The sequence below is a fragment of the Salmo salar genome, chromosome ssa11, assembly GCF_905237065.1.
Source record: "Salmo salar chromosome ssa11, Ssal_v3.1, whole genome shotgun sequence".
NCBI lineage: Eukaryota > Metazoa > Chordata > Actinopteri > Salmoniformes > Salmonidae > Salmo > Salmo salar.
In genome coordinates this window covers 47,964,432-47,988,204 of record NC_059452.1, presented here as the reverse complement: position 1 = coordinate 47,988,204, position 23,773 = coordinate 47,964,432, and the positions used below count along the sequence as shown (strand labels likewise).

The 23,773-nt window shown below is 43.8% G+C and overlaps 1 protein-coding gene across 2 annotated transcripts; it reads right to left on the bottom strand.

Moving 5' to 3' along the window:
• Window positions 1-1,100: 1,100 nt before the first annotated feature.
• LOC106562687 (D(4) dopamine receptor) lies at window positions 1,101-23,508 on the bottom strand. 2 transcript variants are annotated; one of them, XM_014127671.2, is made up of 4 exons: window positions 22,437-23,508; window positions 20,138-20,250; window positions 13,806-14,416; window positions 1,101-2,396 (listed from the first exon to the last, which is right to left on the bottom strand). In XM_014127671.2, exons 1-4 carry the CDS (start codon window positions 22,695-22,697, stop codon window positions 2,188-2,190), a joined length of 1,194 nt encoding a protein of 397 aa, XP_013983146.2. In that variant the 5' UTR covers window positions 22,698-23,508; the 3' UTR covers window positions 1,101-2,187. The 2 variants fall into 2 exon arrangements, with proteins under 2 accessions (XP_013983146.2, XP_045545669.1); XM_045689713.1 differs by having other exon boundaries at window positions 13,810-14,416.
• Between the last annotated feature and the right edge of the window lie 265 nt (window positions 23,509-23,773).

Sequence of the window (23,773 nt, the reverse complement as noted above, 5' to 3'; positions counted from 1 at the left end):
CACCTGGTTAGGGAGAGAGCCCGGGACAGACCTGGACCAGGACACCTGGTTATAGGGAGAGAGCCCGGGACAGACCTGGACCAGGACACCTGGTTATAGGGAGAGAGCCTGGGACAGACCTGGACCAGGACACCTGGTTATAGGGAGAGAGCCTGGGACAGACCTGGACCAGGACACCTGGTTATAGGGAGAGAGCCTGGGACAGACCTGGACCAGGACACCTGGTTATAGGGAGAGAGCCTGGGACAGACCTGGACCAGGACACCTGGTTAGGGAGAGAGCCTGGGACAGACCTGGACCAGGACACCTGGTTATAGGGAGAGAGCCTGGGACAGACCTGGACCAGGACACCTGGTTAGGGAGATAGATGGATAAACTGTTATCACTATCTCAGATTGTTATCAGAGCCCTGGGGGAACTCTGATTGAATCATATCCAGGAAATGATCCAGTTTGAACGTACATGAGAGAGAAGAGAGAGCCTCCAAACCACTCAGCATGGCTAGGTGGCTGGTGGTGCTGGGTGACGATCATGATAGTGTGTCATCACGTCTCTCTCTTGCATTATGTACGTCATCAAAATGGTCACATTTGCTCTCTCTCTCAATTCAATTATCTCTCTCTCTCTCTTCTCTCTCAGTAAAACATGTCACCAACTGCAGCTGGATCTCTGATGTTCCCAGAGTTTCTCATGGTTTCATCTGTCCTTGTTTCCACCTCTCTGTCTCTCTGCCTGAGTGTTTAAATTGCTCTCTGAACTACTAGCCACAGAACTGGGAGAAAAGGCACTTTAGAAATCTCCTCATTTTCGTCAGCCACTTTGTCTGACTGACTGAAAGTCATTTCTATTTAAAATACATTCTGCCAAGTTTTGCTAGATAGTTTATTTAGCTGGGAAAGCTGTGTTGATATATAGACCTAGTTCTTTTTTTGTGTGCATATGTATAATCGACCGCCCAAGTTGTTGTTTCTGCAAGGAGTTTTAGCTGAAATACTGGTGTTATTGCTGATACTGATGAGAACAGGTCATTGCTTTACAAGGAGTTTTAGCTGAAATACTGGTGTTATTGCTGACACTGATGAGAACAGGTCATTGCTTTACAAAGAGGTGTCTTTTTTATTGGAAAGCTTACCACATAAAACGTGGATATGGTAAACAGTAGGCACTGTCAATGACCTGACAAACACACTGCTGTTACAGGCAGATACAGTCAAAGTATTGGCTTCAGTAAAATGGCAAAACAATATTACAACAATCTTTAAAAAAAACAACATTTGAATGGATTTGTATATGAGGTTACAGGCTATAGCTTTAGTATTGTACATACTGTATGAATGCATTCATTGATTAGCTTCTGTTCTTCATAATGCTGTCTTAAGCTAAATAACTTCAGATTAAAGGTGTATTCACAGGGCTGTAATAACTGTTATAATGCTAATATTAAGCCTCATACCACACCTGTAATAAACAATATTAAGGAATACTGGGCATGCTCGTCTGGCATCGCCCGGTGTCCAGGATGGTTAGAGATGTCACTTTAGAACAATTGGTATGGTCTCAAATGTGATACACACCAGATAAACACTCATATACCCATATCTCGGTGGCATGACTATGGGGTTGAGGCGGCAGGTAACCTAAAGGTTGCTGGATCGAATCCCAGAGCTGACAAGGTAAAAATCTGTCGTTCTGCCCTTGAACAAGGCAGTTAACCCACTGTTCCTAGGCCGTCATTGTAAATAAGAATTTGTTCTTAACTGACTTGCCTGGTTAAATAAAAGTTCCATTAAAACATAGTCCTGCCCTTGTAACCTCCTCCTGGAGACCTACAGGGTGTGCTGGCTTTTACTCCATCCCTGCTAAATCAGCTAATCAAGGTCATTTGTTTAGGGTAGGGTTGTAGCAAAAACCTGCTCACTAAGTAGCTGTCCAGGAGGAGGGTTGGCCACCACAGAGCTAAACATACAGATTTAGCCCTGGGCCATCCCCAGACAATTAAGAAAGTCAAACCAAAATCCAATTGCACATTTTCCTTATTGAAACGCATTGAAGATAATTTGACATTTTTTGTGTACCTTCTGAATTGACTGGAATTGACCCTGGCCCTTGACATGCCTGTGCAGTAGTATACGCCTTCTGTGAGAGTACAGTTAGAGCTACCATTGTCCCTCTGGTCTGGGGCTGATGTCAGCAGCAGCTGAATGAGTGGAGGGACTTCTTGAAGAACTTCCTGAACTCTGTGTTGAAGACCGTGTAGATAATGGGGTTGAGGGCGCTGTTGACGTAGCCCAGCCAGGTGACGGTGCTTATCAGGGCCTGTGGGATGTAGCAGGTAGCACACAGGGCCCGCGTGGTGTGGACGACGAAGAACGGGGTCCAGCAGAACAGGAAGCAACCTGAGGGGAAGAGGAAGGGGAGGAGGAGGAGAGGTTAGGGGACTGTTCTGATAAATGGATCCATTAATTGATTCACGGATGATTGATTGATTAGATGGTGACTTTACCTCCTTACTATGTAAACGCATTGAGAATCTGGAAAATATCCCATCAATTATAAATCAATCAACTTATATCTACTATATCTACTAAAGGGCTACCTACTGTATCCCTTTATCTACCTACTGTAGCCCTTTATCTACATACTGTAGGTCTTTATCTACATACTGTATCCCTTTATCTACCTACTGTATCCCTTTATCTACCTACTGTATCCCTTTATCTTCATACTGTAGGTCTTTATCTTCATACTGTAGTCCTTTATCTACATACTGTAGCCCTTTATCTACATACTGTAGGTCTTTATCTACATACTGTATCCCTTTATCTACCTACTGTATCCTTTTATTTACATACTGTAGGTCTTTACCTACATACTGTATCCCTTTATCTACCTACTGTAGCCATTTATCTACATACTGTATCCCTTTATCTACCTACTGTATCCCTTTATCTACATACTGTAGGTCTTTACCTACATACTGTATCCCTTTATCTACCTACTGTAGCCCTTTATCTACATACTGTAACCCTTTATCTACATACTGTATCCCTTTATCTACATACTGTAGGTCTTTATCTACATACTGTAGGTCTTTATCTACATTCTGTATCCCTTTATCTACATACTGTAGGTCTTTATCTACATACTGTAGGTCTTTATCTACATACTGTAGGTCTTTATCTACATACTGTAGTCCTTTATCTGCATACTGTAGTCCTTTATCTACATACTGTAGGTCTTTATCTACTTACTGTAGGTCTTTATCTACTTACTGTAGGTCTTTATCTACTTACTGTAGGTCTTTATCTGCATACTGTAGTCCTTTATCTTCATACTGTAGTCCTTTATCTACATACTGTAGTCCTTTATCTTCATACTGTATCCCTTTATAACCGTTGTTACCAAGACCAAGCAGAAGCTGAATCAAAGTGGTGTAAAATCTCCCTCCAGCCACCAGACTTTACTGTAGCGCTGCCAGCCCCATTTGATCTGATTGGTAAAGCACAGCCAATCTACCATGTCAGTCTTATTGCTATTTCATGGAGTCTTAACTCTAGGAACATTAACCAGCAGTTTAACCTTCACACATTTTTTACAATTAGCTTATATTCTCTTTTTGCCCCTGAAGCAGAAAACATTCCATTTTATAAAGTGGCATGTTGACATTTTACAAAGACCGACACACACTAATGAGAGAGAGAGAGAACTCATTCTGTGGAAAATAATTGTTAATATTCTTTTCCAACCAGTAAGTGTATAGCGGTTGATCATTTAATGTTGCCACAGGGTTAGCATCCCAAACTATTTCACACGCAATCAATTCACAACGACACCTCAGCGGCTGGGTAACACTCATTTACACTGCCCAGACCCTGTCAACATTACCTCGGGGGGAATCCCAAATAGCACCCTATTCCTGGTCAAAAGTAGTGCACTATGTAGGGAATAGGGTGCCATTTGGGCCGAATCCCTCCAAAAAAGCGTTTACAATATGGCGATAAGAGTGAGAAAAATGAACAGCATGGCTGATGTCCTTGTAGATTAGAAACCTGCCTGCCTCTCTGGTGAGGTGAATAATGCAGGAATGTTGATGGGATTGCTATAAATACTCAGTCAAGCGCTTGGAGGTCGGGGTGGAGTAGCGATACAGATTAGAGTTTGTGTCCTAAACTGTACCCTATTCCCTATGTAGTGCACTACTTTTGACTAGAGCCGTCATAAACCTCTGGACAAAAGTAGTGCACTAAATAGGGAATAGGCTGCCATTTGGGATACAACCTAGGTAGTACCAGCTCCTGAACAGGGAAGCTCTTCCTCCCTCTGGAACTGACACTGCAACCTAATAAGCTTAGTTTCCCTCTACAACTGTGAATCAGAGCTTCCCTGGACAGACACTTAATCAAGACCAACCAACCACCTACAGCTGTGAATCAGAGCTTCCCTGGACAGACACTTAATCAAGACCAACCAACCACCTACAGCTGTGAATCAGAGCTTCCCTGGACAGACACTTAATCAAGACCATCCAACCACCTACAGCTGTGAATCAGAGCTTCCCTGGGCCAGACACTTAATCAAGACCAACCAACCCCCTACAGCTGTGAATTAGAGCTTCCCTGGACAGACACTTAATCAAGACCAACCAACCCCCTACAGCTGTGAATCAGAGCTTCCCTGGACAGACACTTAATCAAGACCAACCAACCCCCTACAGCTGTGAATCAGAGCTTCCCTGGGCCAGACACTTAATCAAGACCAACCAACCCCCTACAGCTGTGAATCAGAGCTTCCCTGGACAGACACTTAATCAAGACCAACCAACCACCTACAGCTGTGAATCAGAGCTTCCCTGGACAGACACTTAATCAAGACCAACCAACCCCCTACAGCTGTGAATCAGAGCTTCCCTGGACAGACACTTAATCAAGACCAACCAACCACCTACAGCTGTGAATCAGAGCTTCCCTGGACAGACACTTAATCAAGGGACAACTGACAGTAGATAGAAGCCATTTGTCTGGAGCGTCTCCATGTGTTGCCGTGTGTCTTGTGATTCATTGGTTGGGTGTTCATTGGACGAGGGGCTGAATTTATACCTCAACTCTCTGGGAGGCGGAGAGACTTTAGTCTTAAGAGACAGCCTGTCTTCATCTGCATGCATAAACGTGGTTGGCGTTAGAGGGGTGATCATTTTAATATCGATGTGGACCCCCCCCACAAGTCAAACACTTTGATGTCAGGCCCCCCCAAGATATGTTGGGCACCCCCTAGAGATTATGAGCACCCCCCTAGAACGTCCCAAAATGTCAGTTAGATTAACCTTCATAAATGTTTCCAATTTCCACTGGGTAATTTGAACCCTGCTTGCCAGTCCCTAACTAATCTGGAGCACCCCTGGAAGAAATTAAAATATGATTGTGTGCTACTCCATCGAGCTTCCTTATTGAGCTTCCCCATAAATTAATCAAAGTATCAACATTGGTCCAGAAAACTTAATTTAGCTCACCTCCAAGAGCGTATTTCATTTGACGAATGTGGAGAACAATTACAGTCAACAAATGCTTTTTACAAATTGGAACCAGAAAATTGTCTGTTATTTAACCCTTTCATAGAATAAGTGTTGTTGCCAAAGAGGAAAAATAGATCTGTCTGCTCTGTCGAGTAGGAGAGGATCGTCTGTCTGTCTGTCTAGTATAAGCTAAATGCTTCTCCTTCCTTTCCCCTCTTATGCTCCCAACTTTCCGTGTAGGAATCACTACCCTCAGTGACATCTTAACATCTACCCTCAATGTAAAGAACAAGACCAACACCAACGTTGGCCGTGCACAACCTCATCTCTGACCACAGAACAGCCACATTTTCTGTTCATTTCCCAACGATTTGACATGTTGAATCGCCACCGTTCATCGCCACCCAGCCGGTGATCTACTGAGTGGAGACGGCTGACAGTGGTGTTGGTCTGTGTTGTTTACATTTACATTTTAGTCATTTAGCAGATGCTCTTATCCAGAGTGACTTACAGTAGTGAATGCATACATTTCATACATTTTTTTATTTTTTGTACTGGCCCCCCGTGGGAATCGAACCCACAACCCTGGCGTTGCAAACACCATGCTCTACCAACTGTGCCACAGGGAAGACATGTTGTCTTCAACATGAACCACCCTCACTGACTGCCTGGTGTTATGAGGGACAGCCTGTGGTGTCCACAGCAGCGGGCCCTGCGTGGTTAACTGGGTTTCCTGCTTGTACTAATTGATGTGACGCTCTGAGTGTTACCTGATACCAACTGCTTCCTGTCCTGGGACATGATCAAATTAAAGATCAACTTCAATTCAAAGTCAGCTGAAATAAAAAACTGATCTGTGAACAGCAGCGATCCTTTTTTTTCTTACTTTAAACTCTGTTTGTTAGAAACGCAGATGGGCTTTTCACACTGCTGAACCAAACCAAGCTGTACACAGCTGACCTGATTACGCATATCACAATCATAGTTTCTGGAACTTTGCTGAACATATCCACATTATGTTTGGATTGGGCATGGTAGTGTGAAATGACTATCTGTGTAATGAGTCACCACCCACATGGTCTCCCACATAGATGACCAAAGACAGAGGAACATCAGTCAGTCTGGCTGTGTAACTGGAGACTAATGAAGACATTTAACTCTCCTCAACACTTCCATCTCTTTCTGCTCATTAGTTGAAGCCGTGAACAAATCAGTAGGCATCTCTATACTTAAACCTGTGGTCATGTGTGTTGTAGGGGAAAGACGATCCAAAGTGGTACATAATGATTGGATTGAAGGCTTTAAGCTAAACTTAGTCAGGTAGAGAACACGGCAGTCTAAAGTCACACTTCTAATAGGACTACAGACCTTCTGTTAGACCTGGCATCTGACGACTACAGACCTTCTGTTAGACCTGGCGTCTGACGACTACAGACCTTCTGTCAGACCTAGCATCTGATGACTACAGACCTTCTGTCAGACCTAGCATCTGATGACTACATACCTTCTGTCAGACCTAGCATCTGATGACTACAGACCTTCTGTTAGACCTAGCATCTGATGACTACAGACCTTCTGTCAGACCTAGCATCTGATGACTACAGACCTTCTGTCAGACCTAGTGTCTGATGACTACAGACCTTCTGTTAGACCTAGCATCTGATGACTACAGACCTTCTGTCAGACCTAGCATCTGATGACTACATACCTTCTGTTAGACCTAGCATCTGATGACTACAGACCTTCTGTCTACAGACCTTCTGTTAGACCTAGCATCTGATGACTACAGACCTTCTGTCAGACCTAGCATCTGATGACTACAGACCGTCTGTTAGACCTAGCATCTGATGACTACAGACCGTCTGTTAGACCTAGCATCTGATGACTACAGACCTTCTGTCAGACCTAGCGTCTGATGACTACAGACCTTCTGTTAGACCTAGCATCTGATGACTACAGACCTTCTGTCTACAGACCTTCTGTTAGACCTAGCATCTGATGACTACAGACCATCTGTCAAACCTAGCATCTGATGACTACAGACTTTCTGTCAAACCTAGCATCTGATGACTACAGACCTTCTGTCTAACAGACCTTCTGTTAACAGCTTCTGTCTAACAGACCTTCGGTCAAACCTAGCATCTGTCTAACAGACCTTCGGTCAAACCTAGCATCTGATGACTACAGACTTTCTGTCAAACCTAGCATCTGATGACTACAGACCTTCTGTCTAACAGAGCTTCTGTTAGACCTAGCATCTGATGACTACAGACCTTCTGTCTACAGACCTTCGGTCAAACCTAGCATCTGATGACTACAGACTTTCTGTCAAACCTAGCATCTGATGACTACAGACTTTCTGTCAAACCTAGTATCTGATTACTACAGACCTTCTGTCTAACAGACCTTCTGTTAGACCTAGCATCTGATGACTACAGACCTTCTGTCAGACCTAGTGTCTGATGACTACAGACCTTCTGTCAGACCTAGAATCTGATGACTACAGACCTTCTGTCAGACCTAGCATCTGATGACTACAGACCTTCTGTTAGACCTAGCATCTGATGACTACAGACCTTCTGTCAGACCTAGCATCTGATGACTACATACCTTCTGTTAGACCTAGCATCTGATGACTACAGACCTTCTGTTAGAACTAGCATCTGATGACTACAGACCTTCTGTCAAACCTAGCATCTAGCGACTACAGACCTTCTGTTAGACCTAGTGTCTGATGACTACAGACCTTCTGTCTACAGACCTTCTGTTAGACCTAGCATCTGATGACCACAGACCTTCTGTTAGACCTAGCATCTGATGACTACAGACCTTCTGTCTACAGACCTGTTAGAACTAGCATCTGATGACTACAGACCTGCTGTCAAACCAAGCATCTAGCGACTACAGATCTTCTGTTAGACCTAGTGTCTGACGACTACAGACCTGTCTAAAAAATCTTCTGTTAGACCTAGCATCTAGTGACTACAGACCTTCTGTCTAACAGACCTTCTGTTAGATCTAGCATCTGATGACTACAGACTTTGTCAAACCTAGCATCTGATGACTACAGACCTTCTGTCTAACGACCTTCTGTCAGACCTAGCATCTGATGACTACAGACCTTCTGTCAGACCTAGCATCTGATGACTACAGACCTTCTGTCTACAGACCTTCTGTTAGACCTAGCATCTGATGACTACAGACCTTCTGTTTACAGACCTTCTGTTAGAACTAGCATCTGATGACTACAGACCTTCTGTCAAACCTAGCATCTAGCGACTACAGACCTTCTGTTAGACCTAGTGTCTGATGACTACAGACCTTCTGTCTACAGACCTTCTGTTAGACCTAGCATCTGATGACCACAGACCTTCTGTTAGACCTAGCATCTGATGACTACAGACCTTCTGTCTAACAGACCTTCGGTCAAACATAGCATCTGATGAGTACAGACTTTCTGTCAAACCTAGCATCTGATGACTACAGACTTTCTGTCAAACCTAGCATCTGATTACTACAGACCTTCTGTCTACATACCTTCTGTTAGACCTAGCATTTGATGACAACAGACCTTCTGTCTACAGACCGTCTGTTAGAACTAGCATCTGATGACTACAGACCTTCTGTCAAACCTAGCATCTAGCGACTACAGACCTTCTGTTAGACCTAGTGTCTGACGACTACAGACCTTCTGTCTAACAGACCTTCTGTTAGATCTAGCATCTGATGACTACAGACTTTCTGTCAAACCTAGCATCTGATGACTACAGACCTTCTGTCTACAGACCTTATGTTAGACCTAGCATCTGATGACTACAGACCTTCTGTCTACAGACCTTCTGTTAGAACTAGCATCTGATGACTTCAGACCTTCTGTCAAACCTAGCATCTAGCGACTACAGACCTTCTGTTAGACCTAGTGTCTGACGACTACAGACCTTCTGTCTAACAGATCTTCTGTTAGACCTAGCATCTAGCGACTACAGACCTTCTGTCTAACAGACCTTCGGTTAGATCTAGCATCTGATGACTACAGACTTTCTGTCAAACCTAGCATCTGATGACTACAGACCTTCTGTCTACAGACCTTCTGTTAGACCTAGCATCTGATGACTACAGACCTTCTGTTAGACCTAGCATCTGATGACTACAGACCTTCTGTTAGACCTAGCATCTGATGACTACAGACCTTCTGTCTACAGACCTTCTGTTAGACCTAGCATCTGATGATTACAGACTTTCTGTCAAACCTAGCATCTGATGACTACAGACCTTCTGTCTACAGACCTTATGTTAGACCTAGCATCTGATGACTACAGACCTTCTGTCTACAGACCTTCTGTTAGAACTAGCATCTGATGACTTCAGACCTTCTGTCAAACCTAGCATCTAGCGACTACAGACCTTCTGTTAGACCTAGTGTCTGACGACTACAGACCTTCTGTCTAACAGATCTTCTGTTAGACCTAGCATCTAGCGACTACAGACCTTCTGTCTAACAGACCTTCGGTTAGATCTAGCATCTGATGACTACAGACTTTCTGTCAAACCTAGCATCTGATGACTACAGACCTTCTGTCTACAGACCTTCTGTTAGACCTAGCATCTGATGACTACAGACCTTCTGTTAGACCTAGCATCTGATGACTACAGACCTTCTGTTAGACCTAGCATCTGATGACTACAGACCTTCTGTCTACAGACCTTCTGTTAGACCTAGCATCTGATGACTACAGACCTTCTGTTAGACCTAGCATCTGATGACTACAGACCTTCTGTTAGACCTAGCATCTGATGACTACAGACCTTCTGTTAGACCTAGCATCTGATGACTACAGACCTTCTGTCTACAGACCTTCTGTTAGACCTAGCATCTGATGATTACAGACCTTCTGTTAGACCTAGCATCTGATGACTACAGACCTTCTGTTAGACCTAGCATCTGATGACTACAGACCTTCTATCTACAGACCTTCTGTTAGACCTAGCATTTGATGACTACATACCTTCTGTCTACAGACCTTCTGTTAGAACTAGCATCTGATGACTACAGACCTTCTGTCAAACCTAGCATCTGATGACTACAGACCTTCTGTCTAACAGACCTTCTGTTAGACCTAGCATTTGATGACTACATACCTTCTGTCTACAGACCTTCGGTCAAACCTAGCATCTGATGACTACAGACTTTCTGTCAAACCTAGCATCTGATTACTACAGACCTTCTGTCTAACAGACCTTCTGTTAGACCTAGCATCTGATGACTACAGACCTTCTGTCTACAGACCTTCTGTCTACAGACCTTCTGTTAGACCTAGCATTTGATGACTACAGACCTTCTGTCTACAGACCTTCGGTCAAACCTAGCATCTGATGACTACAGACTTTCTGTCAAACCTAGCATCTGATGACTACAGACCTTCTGTTAGACCTAGTGTCCTTCTGTTAGACCTAGCATCTGATGACTACAGACCTTCTGTCTAACAGACCTTCTGTCAGACCTAGCATCTGATGACTACAGACCTTCTGTTAGACCTAGCATCTGATGACTACAGACCTTCTGTTAGACCTAGCATCTGATGACTACAGACCTTCTGTTAGACCTAGCATCTGATGACTACAGACCTTCTGTCAGACCTAGCATCTGATGACTACAGACCTTCTGTCTACAGACCTTCTGTTAGACCTAGCATCTGATGATTACAGACCTTCTGTTAGACCTAGCATCTGATGACTACAGACCTTCTGTTAGACCTAGCATCTGATGACTACAGACCTTCTATCTACAGACCTTCTGTTAGACCTAGCATTTGATGACTACATACCTTCTGTCTACAGACCTTCTGTTAGAACTAGCATCTGATGACTACAGACCTTCTGTCAAACCTAGCATCTGATGACTACAGACCTTCTGTCTAACAGACCTTCTGTTAGACCTAGCATTTGATGACTACATACCTTCTGTCTACAGACCTTCGGTCAAACCTAGCATCTGATGACTACAGACTTTCTGTCAAACCTAGCATCTGATTACTACAGACCTTCTGTCTAACAGACCTTCTGTTAGACCTAGCATCTGATGACTACAGACCTTCTGTCTACAGACCTTCTGTCTACAGACCTTCTGTTAGACCTAGCATTTGATGACTACAGACCTTCTGTCTACAGACCTTCGGTCAAACCTAGCATCTGATGACTACAGACTTTCTGTCAAACCTAGCATCTGATGACTACAGACCTTCTGTTAGACCTAGTGTCCTTCTGTTAGACCTAGCATCTGATGACTACAGACCTTCTGTCTAACAGACCTTCTGTCAGACCTAGCATCTGATGACTACAGACCTTCTGTTAGACCTAGCATCTGATGACTACAGACCTTCTGTTAGACCTAGCATCTGATGACTACAGACCTTCTGTCAGACCTAGCATCTGATGACTACAGACCTTCTGTCAGACCTAGCATCTGATGACTACAGACCTTCTGTTAGACCTAGCATCTGATGACTACAGACCTTCTGTTAGACCTAGCATCTGATGACTACAGACCTTCTGTCAGACCTAGCATCTGATGACTACAGACCTTTACCTTAGTTATGTTGCCTGGCTGCACCACAGGGACGTCTACAGGACCCTACATGATAAAGTGTAGTTCCTCGTTATCAGTTTCTCCCATAAGATGCTACTGATATCCACGAGCTTTCCTAATAATTTGGGCTTAGTAAATACAGCCTCCAAGGTATATTAGCTATTGGCTGGGTTTGATGACCTTTGGTATGATTTGATTAGTAAATGTTTTTAACCATTTAGTTGTGTTGCTTGCCGACATGTAGTTGCTTATCATTACTTATCATTAACTTTTCATTATTGATAATAAGTGCATAATAATTTTGCATCTGCTGTCACCAATCCTGTATTTTCCTAACAAGCTGTGTATTCGCTGTCAACACTGTAGCATTCTGTATTTTCCTAACAAGCTGTGTATCTGCTGTCAACACTGTTGCACTCTCATCATTGTACATTAGAAAGGTTGTTTCTCACATTAATCATTTAAATATAAAAGTAGCTCATGGCAGTAGGCACACCACACTTACAGTTCTACCTAAAAGGGTTATTTGGTTGTCCTTTTCCAAGCAAAACCCTTTGGGTTCCACGTAGAACCCTTTCCACAGAGGGTTCTACCCAGAACCCCAAAAAGTTATTCAAAAGGGTTCTCCTACTAGGACAGCCAAATATCCTCTTTTGAAAGCCTTTTTAAAGTGTGAACCAGTTCATTATGACAGATCAGGAAGCCATGAGAGCACCGCAGGACATAGCACCTTTTTATAGAAGGATTTTATTTTCTCTCACCGATGAAGATGAAGGATGTGCCACCAGCATCCACCACTCAAACATAATGCATGTTTCATAAAAAATGCACCTCATCAGCCTGACACTGAGAAAATGACTCAACCACCTCAAATTATTCATGAACGATGATGCTGTGGCCAAAAGTGTATAACTTCAGAAATGGGAGCTAGAGAATTCCCCCTCGGTCTATCACTGCATCATTTCCATTTAGACCGTTAGGTCTCCTTAATCAATTTCCAGGTCAGTGTGACTCCAGAGAGGCCCGAAAACACAATACTCTCCCAGTGGGCCAAACTGGTTAAAATAACATAATGACATCATTTCAATCAGCTTGGCCTGCTGGGTATTTTATCCTTTTCATCACTTCATCTCATGATTTAACATTTCTATCAATTTCCAGGTCCTGGTTTGATAAACATTATCATCCATTAAGCAGGTCAGTGAATCAGAAGCTGGAAACACAATACTTTCATCCTTTTATAAATGTAGCCTGTCATTATAACTGGAGAACCGGTTCCCAGTACTATCTGAGAGTGACTGTCTAGTCTAGCTTTTAGGGCTCCCAATGTGTGTGTTTTAATTATATATTTTAAAGTATATATATTTTTTTTAAAGCCTTTGGGGAAAGCAATGTGTGCTTTGAGGTCGGCCATAAGGGGTTTATACAGTATGTGCCCAAAACATGTATTTGACCCAGGTCTGATCACGACCAGTCAGAACCTACCCTATGAGCCCTCAGTAGAAAAGAGAAAGGGAGGAAGCAGAGATGGGGACTTGTGTCAGTCACAAAGACTTGGAACTTGATTCTGACTCATACTCTAAGACTTGAAGTTTGAAGGAAACCTTTGTAAGTTTTTGACAGGTTTGAGGGGAACTTATTAGTTTTGACAAGTCAGAGGAGCCTTTGTGAGTTTTTGACAAGTCTGTAACTTTAATCTGTGGCACTTACCCACCACAACAGGAAGAACCCTCATGGCCTTCCTCTCCCTGCCATTGATCTTGGCTCGCTTCCTCTTCTGCGGCGGTTGCTGCTGGTAGGAGATAGACGGCACGGAGCTGATCCGCTCCCTGTACGCCGAGGGGAACGGGGGGCAGTCCGGCTGCAGATAGTCATCGGTATCCTCCAGCCCCAGCCGGGCCTGAGCCAGGTCCCTCTCGATGATCCTGGGCAGGGGCATGGGCAGAGGCCCGGGGATGGTCCCTGAGGTTGGCATGGCGGCGGCTGCGGCTGCATGCTGAAGCTTCCTACATGTCTGGATGCTGTTCCTCAGCTTGGCCTTGCGCGCCTCCTCCCACCTCTTCAGGCCCTGGAACATGCCGAAGTAGAGGAGGAGCATGATGGGGCAGGGGATGAAGAAGGAGCAGACAGAGGAGTACACTACGTAGTTGTCATCTTCCAGTTTACACTCGGTGGTATCCCGGTGTGGGATGTTGTTGATACCCAACATGACTGGGGAGGCCACGGCCAGGGCTATGAGCCAGGTGCCTGACAGCAGGATGATCTGACGCTGGTCAACGTGCTTCCTGTTGTAGTTCAGAGGGATTGACACTGCAATGAACCTGGGGGGGGGCGAGAGAGAGAATTACAGAATTACATTTACATTGAATGAACTACAGGACAAAATACAAACCCTCCAACCCAAAAAGGCCTGTGGGGTTGATGGTATCCTAAATGAAATGAAATATACAGACCACAAACTCAATTAGGCTATTATTAAACTCTTTAACATCATCCTCAGCTCTGGTATCTCTCCCAATATTTGGAACCAAGGACTGCTCACCCCAATCCACAAAAGTGGAGACAAATTTGACCCCAATAACTACCGTGGCATATACGTCAACAGCATCCTTGGGAAAATCCTCTGCATTATCATTAACAGCAGACTCATACATTTCCTCAGCAAAAACAATGTACTGAGCAAATGTCAAATGGGCTTTTTACCAAATTACCATACGACAGCCCATGTATTCAGCCTGCACACCCTAATTGACAAACAAACATGCAAAGTTCTCTCATGCTTTGTTGATTTCAAAAAAGCTTGACTCAATTTGGCATGAGGGTTGTACAAATTGATGAAAAGTGGTGTTGGGGGAAAAACATCCAACATTATAAAATCCATGTACACAAACAACAAGTGCGCAGTTAAAATTGGCAAAAAACAAATATTTCTTTCCACAGGGCCCGGGGGGTAAGACAGGCATGCAGCTTAAGCCCCACCCTCTTCAACATATATATCAACCAATTGGCGAGGACACTAGAACAGTCTGCAGCACCCGGCCTCACCCTACTAGAATCTGAAGTCAAATGTCTACTGTTTGCTCATGATCTGGTGCTTCTGTCCCCAACCAAGGAGGGCCTACAGCAGCACCTAGATCTTCTGCACAGATTCTGCCAGACCTGGGCCCTGACAGTAAATCTCAGTTAGATAAAAAGAATGGTGTTCCAAAAAAGGTCCAGTCGCCAGGACCACAAATACAAATTCCATCTAGACACCGTTGCCCTAGAGCACACAAAAAACTATACATACCTCGGCCTAAACATCAGCGACACAGGTAACTTCCACAAAGCTGTGAAGGATCTGAGAGACATGGCAAGAAGGGCATTCTATTCCCTCAAAAGGAACATAAAATTCAACATACCAATTAGGATCTGGCTAAAAATACTTGAATCAGTTATAGAACCCATTGCCCTTTATGGTTGTGAGGTCTGGGGTCTGCTCACCAACCAAGAATTCACAAAATGGGACAAACACCAAATTGAGACTCTGCATGCAGAATTCTGCAAAAATATCCTCCATGTACAACATAGAACACCAAACACAAACAGACCCCACAGATCCCCAGGACAGCAACACAATTAGACCCAACCAAATCATGAGAAAACAAAAAGATAATTACAACACATTGGAAAGAATTTACCAAAAAACAGGACAAACTAGAACGCTATTATGGCCTAAACAGAGAGTACACAGTGGACGTGTAAGCTGAGAGTCAGGAAGCAAGTTCAGGGAGTGAGTGTTTTAATAAATAAATGCAACTAAATACAAAATAAGAAACACAAACAAAGCACAGAACTGACACAGGAACAGAAATAATAACACCTGGGGAAGAAACCAAAGGGAGTGACATATATAGGGAAGGTAATCAGGGAGGTGATGGAGTCCAGGTGAGTCTGATGACGTGCGCGTACTGATGGTGACAGGTGTGCGCCATAACGAGCAGCCTGGTGACCTAGAGGCCGGAGAGGGAGCACACGTGTCAGGAAGAATACCTGACCACCGTGACTGACGCAAAATTAAGGAAATCTTTGACTATGTACAGACTCAGTGAGCATAGCCTTGCTATTGAGAAAGGCAGCCGTAGACAGACCTGGCTCTCAGGAGAAGACAGGCTATGTGCACACTGCCCACAAAATGAGGTGGAAACTTAGCTGCACTTCCTAACCTCCTGCCAAATTATGACCCTTTACCTACAGTATGACAGTATGACCCTTTATCTAAAGTTTGACCCTATACCTACAGTATGACACTATACCTACAGTTGGACCTTTACCTACAGTATGACCCTTTACCTGCAGTATGACCTTTACCTACAGTATGGCCCTTTACCTACAGTATGACCCTTTACCTGCAGTATGACCTTTACCTACAGTATGACCCTTACCTGCAGTATGACCCTTTACCTACAGCATGACCCTTTACCAACAGTATGACCCTTTACCTGCAGTATAACCCTTTACCTGCAGTATGACCTTTACTTACAGTATGACCCTTACTTACAGTATGACCTTTTACCTACAGCATGACCTTTACCTGCAGTATGACCCTTTACCTGCAGTATGACCTTTACCTGCAGTATGACCCTTTACCTACAGTATGACCCTTTACCTGCAGTATGACCTTTACCTGCAGTATGACCCTTTACCTACAGTATGACCCTTTAACTACAGTATGACGCTTTACCTGCAGTATGACCCTTTACCTGCAGTATGACATTTACCTGCAGTATGACCCTTCACCTACAGTATGACCCTTTACCTGCAGTATGACCTTTACCTGCAGTATGACCCTTCACCTACAGTATGACCCTTTACCTACAGTATGACACTTTACCTGCAGTATGACCCTTTACCTGCAGTATGACCCTTCACCTACAGTATGACACTTTACCTGCAGTATGACCCTTTACCTGCAGTATGACCTTTACTTACAGTATGACCCTTACTTACAGTATGACCCTTTACCTACAGCATGACCTTTACCTGCAGTATGACCCTTTACCTGCAGTATGACCTTTACCTGCAGTATGACCCTTTACCGACAGTATGACCCTTTACCTGCAGTATGACCTTTACCTGCAGTATGACCCTTTACCTACAGTATGACCCTTTACCTACAGTATGACGCTTTACCTGCAGTATGACCCTTTACCTGCAGTATGACCTTTACCTGCAGTATGACCCTTCACCTACAGTATGACACTTTACCTGCAGTATGACCTTTACCTGCAGTATGACCCTTTACCTACAGTATGACCCTTTACCTACAGTATGACGCTTTACCTGCAGTATGACCCTTTACCTGCAGTATGACCCTTCACCTACAGTATGACACTTTACCTGCAGTATGACCCTTTCAACTAATGTAAATAGAAGTATATATATAAAAAAAACACCTATCACGATCATCTTAAGTAAAATATTATTCTAGAGACTCTTTAGTGACAAAGGAACTTTACCAACAGTATGACCTTTACCTACAGTAGGACCTTTTACCTAAAGTTTGACGCTATACCTACAGTATGACCTTTACCTACAGTATGACCCTTACCTACAGTATGACCCTTACCTACAGTATAACCTTTACCTACAGTATGACACTTTACCTGCAGTATGACACTTTACCTGCAGTATGACCTTTACCTACAGTATGACCCTTTACCTGCAGTATGACCCTTTACCTACAGTATGACCCTTTACCTACAGTATGACCCTTTACCTGCAGTATGACCCTTTACCTGCAGTATGACCCTTTACCTACAGTATGACCCTTTACCTGCAGTATGACCCTTTACCTACAGTATGACCCTTTACCTGCAGTATGACATTTACCTACAGTATGACCCTTTACCTACAGTATGACCCTTTACCTGCAGTATGCCTTCACTTTGATTCATTTAAACTTTAGTGCAGAACCTCTATTGATACAAATGCAGGATTTGAGTGAAAGTTATGAATTGGTTGTTTCTCAGCCCGATGCAAGTCAATAGTGACCTGATGCAAATGAAAATTCATAACAGAAATAGACTGTTGACACAAGGAAAAAATGTACGCTTGTTTATTGTTTATTATTAGTGTTTTCCTGTTAATAAACAATAATACATTTCTCGCAAGGGAAAAATGTACGCTTGTTTATTGTTTATTTATATAGTTTTCCTGTTAATAAACAAGAATACATGTTTCCCTTGCGTCAACAGTCTATTTCTGTTATGAAATTGCATTTGCATCAGGTCACTATTGACTGAGGGTAAACATTATTCAATTAATTTATTAATTTATGTAAATATATTTATACTCTCAAAATGGTAAAAATGTTAATGTTAAAAATCTATTAGAATCAGACATTGCTATGCCGCGGCTTATTTTTCTCCAACTAAATAATGGTTTTTAGTTTGTTCCCCTTCCATCTTTCTGTCTATTTTGCAACATTTCACACAATGTGTTTATTTATCTCTCAGCAGCAGACCCTGAGCTACTGGGAGGTGAGGTAGAGGGGTCAACACCATTATAAGTGGAGACTCGGGAGGTAGAGGGGTCAACACCATTAGAAGTAGAGACTCAGGAGGTAGAGGGGTCAACACCATTAGAAGTAGAGACTCAGGAGGTAGAGGGGTCAACACCATTAGAAGTAGAGACTCAGGAGGTAGAGGGGTCAACACCATTAGAAGTGGAGACTCAGGAGGTAGAGGAGTCAAGACCATTAGAAGTAGAGACTCAGGAGGTAGAGGGGTCAACACCATTAGAAGTGGAGACTCAGGAGGTAGAGGGGTCAACACCATTAGAAGTAGAGACTCAGGAGGTAGAGGGGTCAACACCATTAGAAGTAGAGACTCAGGAGGTAGAGGGGTCAACACCATTAGAAGTAGAGACTCAGGAGGTAGAGGGGTCAACACCATTAGAAGTAGAGACTCAGGAGGTAGAGGGGTCAACACCATTAGAAGTAGAGACTCAGGAGGTAGAGGGGTCAACACCATTAGAAGTAGAGACTCAGGAGGTAGAGGGGTCAACACCATTAGAAGTAGAGACTCAGGAGGTAGAGGGGTCAACACCATTAGAAGTAGAGACTCAGGAGGTAGAGAGGTCAACACCATTAGAAGTAGAGACTCAGGAGGTAGAGGGGTCAACACCATTAGAAGTAGAGACTCAGGAGGTAGAGGGGTCAACACCATTAGAAGTGGAGACTCAGGAGGTAGAGGGGTCAACACCATTAGAAGTAGAGACTCAGGAGGTAGAGGGGTCAACACCATTAGAAGTAGAGACTCAGGAGGTAGAGGGGTCAACACCATTAGAAGTAGAGACTCAGGAGGTAGAGGGGTCAACACCATTAGAAGTAGAGACTCAGGAGGTAGAGGGGTCAACACCATTAGAAGTAGAGACTCAGGAGGTAGAGGGGTCAACACCATTAGAAGTAGAGACTCAGGAGGTAGAGGGGTCAACACCATTAGAAGTAGAGGGACTCAGTAAGGAGAAGATGAGATGTGTCTGTCTGCTAGCGAGATTCAGGCTACACGTCCTGACTAGCTATGAATGGTTATTTATACATTTTCAATGCATCAAACATCAGTTGGGGAATGTCTCTGTCTGTTACAGGAAGCAGATCATTAGATTAAGTATTTCTGCTAACGCTTCAGATATTGTTAGCCCTGGACACTATGTGGATAGTTGGGACTCTTGATAATTACACAGCTAGGAAGCCTGGGACAGGAAATACACAGTTCAAAGTAAAGCACCAAGTAAACATCACATTTCCATCATTTAACAGAGTTGGATCCAAAAACCTTTCTCGCCTAATAAGAACCTTGTCTGAAAACCTGACGACTTCAACCAGAGGGACCTGGGGTTTGCTGTGTGTGTGTGTGTGTGTGTGTGTGTGTGTGTGTGTGTGTGTGTGTGTGTGTGTGTGTGTGTGTGTGTGTGTGTGTGTGTGTGTGTGTGTGTGTGTGTGTGTGTGTGTGTGTGTGTGTGTGTGTGCATGTCTGTGTGTGTGTTTGTGTCTGACTGACCTGTCGACGCTGATGGCGCAGAGGTTGAAGATGGAGGCTGTGCACAGCATCACATCCATGGACATCAGACCGTCACACAGCATCATGTTCAGGGACCACACACCACCCTGGAACTGAACATAACACACAGCATCATGTTCAGGGACCACACACCACCCTGGAACTGAACACAACACACAGGTCATGTTCAGGGACCACACACCACCCTGGAACTGAACACAACACACAGGTCATGTTCAGGGACCACACACCACCCTGGAACTGAACACAACACACAGGTCATGTTCAAGGGACCACACACCACCCTGGAACTGAACACAACACACAGGTCATGTCTATGAAAACGTGTGGACATTGATTATGTTCGGTTGATCAGGTGTCAAATCTCGTTAATCTCAGAAAACATGTGTAGTGCTGCTTCTATCTCCTCTCTCTGTCTGTCTCCATACTCTCCCCTTTCTCTCTCTCTCTCTCTCTCTCTCTCTCTCTGTCTGTCTCCATACTCTCCCCTTTCTCTCTCTCTCTCTCTCTCTCTCTCTCTCTTACTGTCTGTCTCCATACTCTCCCCTTTCTCTCTCTCTCTCTCTCTCTCTCTCTCTGTCTGTCTGTCTCCATACCTTCCCTGTTCTCTCTCTCTGTCTCCATACTCTCAACCTTTCTCTCTCTCTCTCTCTCTCTCTGTCTGTCTCCATACTCTCCCCTTTCTCTCTCTCTCTCTTTTTATCTCTCGCTCTGTCTGTCTCCATACTCTCCCCTTTCTATCGCTCTCTCTCTCTCTCTCTCTTTTTCTCTCTCTCTCTGTCTGTCTCCATACTCTCCCCTTTCTCTCTCTCTCTCTCTCTCTGTCTGTCTCCATACTCTCCCCTTTCTCTCTCTCTCTTTTTCTCTCACTCTCTGTCTGTCTCCATACTCTCCCCTTTCTATCGCTCTCTCTCTCTCTCTTTTTCTCTCTCTCTCTGTCTGTCTCCATACTCTCCCCTTTCTCTCTCTCTCTCTCTCTGTCTGTCTCCATACTCTCCCCTTTCTCTCTCTCTCTTTTTCTCTCACTCTCTGTCTGTCTCCATACTCTCCCCTTACTCTCTCTCTTTCTTCTATTGGCCATACTATTGATCAGCCTCTCTTGGCTTATCAATAGTATGATGAAGTTGACTTTCAGACTGCCCTTCACCACCAGGTGAACAAGCCAAAAACTAAAGGCTGTAATGTTAACCAATAACCAAGATGGATAACAAAACACTAACAACATGTTAATACCAACATGTTAACACTCTGCCTGGCTGGCTCAGTAGATTACCTAGCTGTAACAACTCTCCTGTAACGAGATAATGGCATCCCAATTTAGGAAGACTTAGGCACTGGTCTCTCACAGGCATCCCTTAATTCTCGAAGTAAAGACTATTCAGTAGTCAACCACAATAGAGAGAGAGATAAACACACAGACATTTACATTACAGTCATTTAGCAGACGCTTTTATCCCCACTTACAGTAGTGAATACATACATTTCATACATTTTTTTTTCTTCCATACTGGTCCCCCGTGGGAATCGAACCCACAACCCTTGCACCCTTGCAAACACCATGCTCTACCAACTGAGCCACACGGGACCAGGCAGGCACACAGGCACGACAGACAGACAGACAGACAGACAGACCTGTTCTCAACAATAGACACTATCAATGAATGTTATGTAATATGTCAGTAATTGTCATTTGAAAGCTTTGAGTTAACCTCCTTGATTGATCTTATTCCACTGTTAGTCTGTAGTTGTTGATAGGTTAATAAAAACCAACTGGCCGTAGTCTATAGCGTTTGAAAATGACGCAGAAGACGTTTTGCAGTAGGCCTAGTATAAAACGAAGGACCTTTCCCAGTTCGATAGTAATTGAGAAATGAACAGGTGAGAGATACAGAGAGAACAAGAGAATGGAACGGGATGTTCTTTAGTAATGAACTTAAAGGGTTGGTCTGATGGCTCTGATTTGGGTGATTAGAGGGTTAAGCCGCTATTATTTACCAGGATATAATACCGCGAAATGAACTATTAGACAGCTGATATTATGCATGATTTTAATTATGGTAATTTAGAGGCTAATAAATAATCTAATATGATTCATAATCATAACCGATAGTCTAGTCGTTCCCTAGTGAAATAAATTAACTTCAAATAAATATATATATATATAGCCTTCCAACCGGCCACCACATGACTAAATATCTGAAATAGGCCAAGCAGGTATTATTAATTAACTAAACAAAATATCTCAGGTAGGCTAAGGGCTCAAACCTAAGCTACTTACCTCTGCGTACACGAACAGTGGCAGCACCAGCACTGCCAAGAGTAGGTCCGCAACAGCCAAACTCACAATGAAATAGTTTGTTGTAGTTTTTAAAGCTTTTTCCATGTAAACACTAAGACACACAAGCACATTTCCACCGATAATCACAATGATTAGCAATATCCCGAATATAAGAGCAGGGAAGTTGTAGTCTGGAGCCACGGCAGCAGCCACCGGCTGCGTCGTGCTGTTGAAATCGAAATCGGTGAAGTTGTCCGACATTGTCGCCCGGAGATTGACAGAGTCCCTCTGCGACGCCTTTTCCGTGCGAGAACGGCGTTACTGGAACCGGGCTTTCATCTATGCATTATTTCCAGTCGTCCTGCAGCACGCGTGGTCCGGTGTCTGGTCTGTGCTAAAATCGCAAAGTTTACTCTTCTTGAGTGAGACCCATCCAGGACTGATGCTTTTTGCAGGAGATCAGCACCAGACCAGCGGAGAGTAGTAGAGGACACAAATGCGTCTGAAAGCGCTTTCCTATTTCCCAAGAAAATGACTCTGAAATTCAAGCAATCCAGCTAGTGCCTCCTTCAAATATGTAGAAGTACCCAGACTAATTGTATCATAGTTGAAACGTTTTTCCTGGAGCCCGGCGGTTGAGAGCAGCTTGTTCCTGCGTGTTTAACAGAGGTGAGGTGCTCTATTTCAGCAGACTGGCGGTTGTGTAGGTAGCGACCTGAACGGATAAATCAGCGACACAGTTCTATATATCCAACGGCCCAAAGCTGCTTAGATCTGACGGTTGATTCTTGCCCCTCAAGTTGCATGGCACGATGAAGAAGATTCAACACTTTAAACCAGAAGATACCGGGCCCTTTCCGCCTGCTCCAGAAATAATACGCGCGTTAAGTGCGACGGAAAGTTTGTGGCTTTCATTGAATTGGCGATGGCTAAACGAGAGTAGTTCTCAAGCGATTAAACGAGGAATTTCATCAATGACATTTAATCCCATTGACGACGCGCAGCGCTAATGCATTGTGCTGGACGCAGTGAATCGTGTCATTGTTGAGTGGAATGCCGGGCTCTCAGAGAGACAGAGACAGAGAGATAGTCATTGTAAGGTGACAGTCCATGAAAATAGTACTTCTCCCATGTGTGTGGTTTTCTTCAACATGCCACATGTGTTTGGGTTGTAGTGAGAATCTGTGGGCCTCCAGCTGTTGGTTAGTTTAGGCTTGGCTAGTCGTTCTCCTACAGTGACAGAGCGTGTCTGCTTTACTGGCTTGAATATACATCGAAATGCCTCTTTCAATGAGACAAACTGCAAACTTATTAAGTTCGTTGTGTGTGTGTGTGTG

Bases quoted from the DNA above. Each gene is read 5' to 3' on its own strand.
- LOC106562687 (XM_014127671.2), bottom strand. From the start codon at position 22,697: ATGTCGGACAACTTCACCGATTTCGATTTCAACAGCACGACGCAGCCG. The intron at 20,251-22,436 runs GTAAGTAGCTTA...TGTTATGTTCAG, and splicing joins CACTGTTCGTGTACGCAGAG to TTCCAGGGTGGTGTGTGGTC. The intron at 14,417-20,137 runs GTCAGTCAGACA...GCCCCCCCCCAG, and splicing joins TGCGCCATCAGCGTCGACAG to GTTCATTGCAGTGTCAATCC.